Here is a 6,664-nt window from a genome sequence, read left to right on the forward strand (position 1 = left end):
GTAGGGTCGGGAGTATACTTTCGCAGCATGGATACGTGGAACACATTGTGCACGGCGGCAAGGTTCGGTGGTAGGGCAATTCTGTAAGCCACAGCCCCGACTCTGTCCAGAATCTCGAAGGGGCCTATGAACCTTGGGCTCAATTTCCCTTCCTTCCCGAACCTCCACACCCCCCTCATAGGGGCCACCTTCAGGAACACGTGGTCACCCACCTCAAATTCGAGGTTCCTTCTACGCACATCTGCATAGCTTTTCTGTCGACTCTGTGCGGTGAGTATCCTCTGTTTGATTTTCTGCACCGCTGCGTTGGTGACCTGGACCAACTCTGGTCCCATTAGCTGCTGCGTGCCTACCTCTTCCCAAAACACTGGTGTTCGACACCTACGCCCATACAGTGCCTCGAAGGGGGCCATCTGAATGGTCGCTTGATAACTATTGTTGTAGGCAAACTCCATTAAAGGCAGATGTTCGTCCCAACACCCAGCGAAATCTAAGGAGCAGGCTCGCAACATGTCCTCTAAAACCTGATTCAGCCTTTCGGTCTGTCCGTCCGTTTGAGGATGGAATGCTGTACTGAACCTCAACTGAGTTCTTAGTGCCTTCTGAAGACTCCTCCAGAACTGAGAGGTGAACCTGGTGTCCCGGTCTGATACTATGGACACTGGTACCCCGTGCAGGCGTACTATCTCCTTGATATATAACTGAGCCCACCGGTCTACTCGATATGTGGACTTTCCTAGAATGAAGTGGGCTGTCTTAGTCAGTCTGTCCACAATTACCCAGATGACGTTGAAACCCTGCTTTGTCTTTGGCAAACCCGAAATGAAATCCATACAGACTGCTACCCATTTCCACTGAGGGACGCTCAGGGGCTGTAGCAATCCTGCTGGGCGCTGCCTCGGGGCCTTCACCTGCTGGCAGGTCAAGCAACGGCTTACGAAATCCGCTATGTCCCTCTTCATTCCAGACCACCAGTAAAATCTCTTCAGATCCTGATACATCTTTGTACTTCCAGGGTGGAACACATAAGATGTATCGTGGGCTTCGGTCATAATATCTTTTAAGATTCCCTCGTCTCGGGGAACGCAGAGGCGGTTTTGCCATAGCAGACCCCCGTCTAGGGAGATAGAATACCCTGCTGGCCTCTCTGTCTCAATCTGACTCCACACTTTACTGAGGTGTTCATCAGACCTCTGAGCGTCGATAAATTTCTTTCGTAGGGTAGGCTGTATAGTTAACTGTGCTATCTGAACACTACCACCTTTAATCACCACGTCTATCCCAGCCCTCTTCATCTCATCTTGTAGTTTTTCCTGTGTGGTGATCATCACAGAAGTGTGCACAGCCTTCCTGCTCAATGCATGCTGCTACCACGTTGGCTTTGCCTGGATGGTACAGAATCTCTATGTCATAATCCTTTACCAGCTCCAACCATCGCCTTTGTCTCATATTGAGCTCCTTCTGCGTGAATAAGTACTTGAGGCTCTTATGATCAGTGAAGACTTGTACTTTTTCCCCATACAGGTAGTGTCGCCACGTTTTTAGAGCAAACACTACCGCTGCTAACTCGAGATCATGCGTGGGGTAGTTTCGTTCATATTCTTTCAATTGTCGAGAAGCATACGCTATCACCTTACCTTTCTGCATGAGCACACACCCCAAGCCTTTCCCTGATGCATCACTGTACACCACGAGATTACCTGACCCGTCTGGAACTGTAAGGACTGGTGCAGTCACCAACCTCTTCTTGAGTTCCTGGAAACTTTGTTCGCAGACTGGAGTCCAAGCAAAGGGCTTGCCCTTCTTGGTTAGCTGAGTCAGCGCCGAGGAAATTTTGGAGAAATCCTGAACAAACCTTCTGTAATAACCAGCTAGCCCAAGAAAACTCCTCACCTCTGTGACTGTGGTCGGCTGTGGCCACCTCATCACTGCTTCTATCTTAGCTGGGTCCACTGTGATCCCCTTGCTTGACACCACGTGACCCAGAAACGCAACTTCAGACAACCAAAACTCACACTTGGAGAACTTGGCATACAACTGCTGAGCTCTCAGTATTGTCAAGACTTTTCTGAGGTGTATTTCATGATCTACCTCTGACTTAGAGTATACCAGAATGTTGTCGATGAACACTATGACAAAGGTGTCTAAGAATTCCTTAAACACCCTGTTCATTAGCTCCATGAAAATAGCTGGTGCATTGGTAAGGCCAAAAGACATAACAAGAAACTCGTAATGCCCATAACGACTTCTGAAGGCTGTCTTGAGTATATCCCCTTCTCTAACCCTCAACTGATGATACCCCGACCTTAGGTCAATTTTGGAGAAAACTGTTGCTCCCTGTAGCTGATCAAACAGGTCGTCAATTCTCGGGAGAGGGTACTTATTCTTTATAGTGACCTTGTTTAATTCTCTGTAATCAATACACATCCGCATGGACCCGTCCTTCTTCTTGACAAACAGAACAGGGGCTCCCCAGGGTGATACACTGGGTCGGATGAAACCCTTATCCAACAACTCCTATAACTGTTCCTTCAATTCCCTGAGTTCTGCAGGTGCCATCCTGTAAGGTGCCTTGGAGATCGGCACCGTTCCTGGTTCTAAATCGATCCCAAAATTGACTTCCTTAGCTGGGGGCAAACCCGACAGATCCTCCGGAAAGACATCTACGAACTCCCTGACGATGTGTACCGATGAGGGTTTTTGTTTGTTACTATTATCTAAGGTCACGCCGGCTAGGAATGCAATTGCGCCACTACGAATCAACTTCTTAGCCCTTAGCGAGGTTATGACGCTCGGGACACCTTTGGAAGTGGCTCCCTTGTAGGTAAAGCTGTCCCCTGACGGGAGCCTGAGAGTCACTATTCGGGTCTCGCAGTCTATCAAGACGCGATTCTCGCCTAGCCAATCCATACCCAAGATGACATCGAAGTCTTGCATACTTAACACTATCAGTGTAGCTTCGATGACACGCCCTGCTATTGTTACTCCACCTCCCTTAACCCTATGGGTAGCTAGCAACAACTTGTGCGCAGGGGTAGACACTGATAGGGTACTCTCTAAAAGTTCTTTCTCTAGCTGTGCTAGCTCTACAAACTCTTCAGATACGAATGAATGCGTCGAACCCGAATCAAACAACACTAATGCAAGATGCCCAAATACGGGTAGCGTACCTGTGACAACCGCGTCAGGCGGGTCAGCTTGCCTGGCTGTTGTTGCATGGGCTACAGCTCGCCCCTGCTGATGTTGGCCGGCTTGGCCCCTCTGATGCTGTACTGCAGGCAGGTTGACACGCTGATCGTTTCTCTGAGGGCAATCCACTGCAAAGTGCCCTACCTGACCGCATCTGTAGCAGGCGCCTGTTCCTGCTCTGCATTCCCCCGTGTGAAGACGCCGACAATAAGGGCACAAAGTCATGTTCCGTACCGGGGCTCTCCCTCGCCAATCAGTGCGGCCACGGGGTGGTCTGCCAGTTCTGGGGTGGCTAGGGTATGCCCCCTTTCCCTGGGCCGCAGTGTGGGATGATTGTGCTATTCCCAACTGAAGCTTGTCAGTACGGGGCGAGTCGAGCAGGGTCGCCACCTGAAGGGCTTTCGTATAGACAAAGGATGACTGGGATGCCACATTCCCCCTTAGTTCTTCCCTCAGGCCAGCGATAAATCGTTCGCCCTTAAACTCCTCAGAACTAACATAGGCTGGAGAAAACCTTGCCAGCCTATTGAACTCCAAGTCATAATCCCCCACTGATCTGTCTCCCTGTTTCAATGCGAGGAACTCGGCCTGCATTTTCACTCTGGCAGTGATTGGGTAGTATTTGTGGAGGTATGCGTCTTTAAACTGACACCATGTAATAAACTCTCCTTGTGGTACTATGGTTTTCTGAGCACCTTTCCACCAGAAGTGCGCTTCTCCTTTCAGCATATATGTCCCACAATGGACTTCATACTTTGGTGGGCAGTTCATAAAATGAAAAGCCGTTTCTATGGCCTCTAGCCAATTCTCAGCGGCGATAGGATCCATCTTGCCTCCGTCAAAGGAAGGCGGTTTATGCCTTTGGAAATCTCTCAAGTAGCGGGACTCCACAGTCATAGTCCCTGAATCCTTGCCCCCTTGCCCTGTTGACTGATTAGACATCATGGTCTGAATCATCTGGTTCGTCAGAGCCTGATTTTCCATCGACGTCATCATGAACGTCTGAAACATCTCCGCTGAGGGCATGGCTAATGGCTGGTTTAGTGGGACTGCTGTACACGGGGTTGGATCCGATGGGGCCTCCTCGGAGAAGGGAGTAGTAGGGGGTGTCTCGAGCCGCCTTCGGGCCTTGGCCTTCATTCGGCGTCTTTTTGACCTTGATGGCTGTGGTACTGTCCCCTCGCTAGTTTGGGGCATATCCCCAACCTCCTCCTGAAGTTCAGGTTGTTCCTCTTCAGGTGTTGCAACCGAGGTGTCCTGAACTTCCTCTCTTCTTCCCCTTCTAGGTCCTGGCCCTACATACGGTTCGCGTCTCTTTGGTGCCATTATCTACCAGGATAACAAAAAACTAGGGTCACAATTCATTCACAACACATCTCCTAGGTAATGTGCGATATAATGCCCTAGTCAGTCATGGTATGCTTTATAAATACTAACTTAACCTTTGTCTCCATGTTTCCGTCGCGTGAGAACGTCTGGTCGTGAGCGGCATGTGATTGACGAGCGAAGTCACAGAGGACACGACTCTCTACCCTAAATGTCTACAGGACCTATAACCTGATGGCTCTGATACCAAATTTGTCACAGCCCAATATTTTACTACGGACAGTGACTAACGACACGACACAGACGCACGAGAGATTTAAATATGAAGTAGCCAAAAATCATCAAATTTCAATAAAGTTTTTCGAACGATAAACACAGAACACAAGACCGTTTGGAAAATAAATTTAAAAGGAATGCGAATACAAAAATAAAGACTAAGACTGGACTGACGCCCCGGGACAACCCATTCCTCTGTGACAATTCCCTTCAGATCACGCCCACTCTTGACCTACGCCTCACGCTCCTGAAAAAAAACAAGGAAAACATAGCAAGGATGAGTATAAAAATTATACTCAGTAAGCCACCTACTTGTAGGCTCTTTTCGCATCTTAATTTAATAGGTTGCCACGGTTTCCTATTTCGGTTCTAGGGCGACTGGCTCCAATCTAGGTCCCTTGGGGCTTGCCCCTTGGGTTTCACTGATTTTTCGTTCTCTCATTAAACGCCCAGAGGTTCTTTATGCCAAGCTAATATGGTCGGTATCTCTCTATGAGGTGCTACCTCCACATGGCTATCTGGGACTACATGGTACCTGGCCTAGGGGTGTGCTGAGTACCCCTACGCCCATCTAGTCCCTCTATGGGGGGCGCGACCCAACCCGTTCCCATGTAGCTAATGGGCTGTACGACGTGGGGACACATTTCCCATGCGAAATGGCTAAGAGCAGTAAGGACTGATCAGGGACCCCTTGGTCCTCCCACGAAGCTATAGATACCGTTCACACGCTAGCAATCTATGAACGCTCCGGGGTACCTTCTTACCGTGGTAAACCACTAAGTTCCTAGGGAAAGATTAAGTCAGGCTGGAGCGGCATTTCGCTCCTATCCAAGATTCCCTAATCTTATCAAGGAAATGGGCCCTAGCAATTAACAGAGGGTGCATGTAATCTTCTTCTACATCATAGTATGTAATTCATGCAAACTAGGCATACCGGCTCAGCGGGGCGATGACCTCCATCAAGCACCCAGAGCACGAAGTTCGCGCTCAATGGGGCGAATTCGTCCATCAAACCCCCGAAACCCGGCATACTCAATTCTACACATAAAATAACGCATGCATACATACGGCGGAAGCCTAAGGCATACAAGCAACACTCATGTAATTTACACAATTCAAACACAACAGATAAACTGACTAGTAACTTACATGAAGAGCTAATCTGAAGCAGAACTACTAGCATGCATGCAATCCGAGCGAATCCTACAAGTATTTCTTCCTAAATACTGGGTGGTGACTTACCTGGTTGACGCGTGCCCTTTCGCTAGCGTTTCTTTGCCCGTGAGGTGTCCAAAGGGTGGTGACTTACCTGGTTGACGCGTGCCCTTTCGCTAGCGTTTCTTTGCCCGTGAGGTGTCCAAAACTACTGATCTTACCTGGTTGACGCGTGCCCTTTCGCTAGCGTTTCTTTGCCCGTGAGGTGTCCAAAACTACTGATTTCTCTAAATTAAGTCCCTATCCACGTAAAAACAGTATTAGAACTGGAGCCGGGACAAAATCGAGAAAACAGAAAACAACCGGGCCAAATTGGCCGTTCCACGCGCGCTCACGCGCCCAGCAGCACGCTGGAAGTGCGTGGCCACGCGCGCGGGAAGGCGCCAGCCACAGGCTGCACGCGCGCCTGTCGCGCGCGCCCAATTCTGCACAGTCGCGGGTCGGCCGGCCCGGCCCGGTTCGGTCGGCTCGGCCCGCGTTGCAATTCGGCCCGGCTTGCAGGCGACACGTGTCGCCGCCTCGCTGGAGCTGCGTTGCTCCAGCCGGTGGTCGACGCGTGTCCGGCGCCTGCCGCCGCCCTCCGCCGCTCGCCGGCCGTTTTTTTTTTTTTTTTTTTTTTTTTTTTTTTTTTTTTTTTTTTTTTTTTTTCTTCTTCTCT

At 49.8% G+C, this 6,664-nt stretch overlaps 1 protein-coding gene and 1 long non-coding RNA gene across 5 annotated transcripts in view; both read right to left on the minus strand.

Moving 5' to 3' along the window:
• Positions 1-2,517: 2,517 nt before the first annotated feature.
• Positions 2,518-4,329, minus strand: LOC111434030. The gene has a single exon (XM_023071327.1). It carries the CDS (start codon positions 4,327-4,329, stop codon positions 2,518-2,520), a length of 1,812 nt encoding a protein of 603 aa, XP_022927095.1.
• A 22-nt stretch (positions 4,330-4,351) lies between these two features.
• Positions 4,352-6,664, minus strand: part of LOC111434406 — a 7,160-nt gene continuing 4,847 nt past the window's right edge. The window contains exons 3-4 of one of the 4 annotated variants that reach the window (XR_002708939.1): positions 6,168-6,246; positions 4,352-4,518 (exon numbers count right to left, since the gene is read on the minus strand). This is a non-coding gene — a long non-coding RNA (uncharacterized LOC111434406). Of the gene's footprint in view, positions 4,519-4,876; positions 5,039-5,664; positions 6,034-6,086; positions 6,101-6,167; positions 6,247-6,664 lie in introns of those variants that run through there. The other 3 variants (XR_002708941.1, XR_002708938.1, XR_002708940.1) reach the window with 3 other exon arrangements.

Source organism: Cucurbita moschata, unplaced genomic scaffold (assembly GCF_002738365.1).
Source record: "Cucurbita moschata cultivar Rifu unplaced genomic scaffold, Cmos_1.0 Cmo_Scf00044, whole genome shotgun sequence".
NCBI lineage: Eukaryota > Viridiplantae > Streptophyta > Magnoliopsida > Cucurbitales > Cucurbitaceae > Cucurbita > Cucurbita moschata.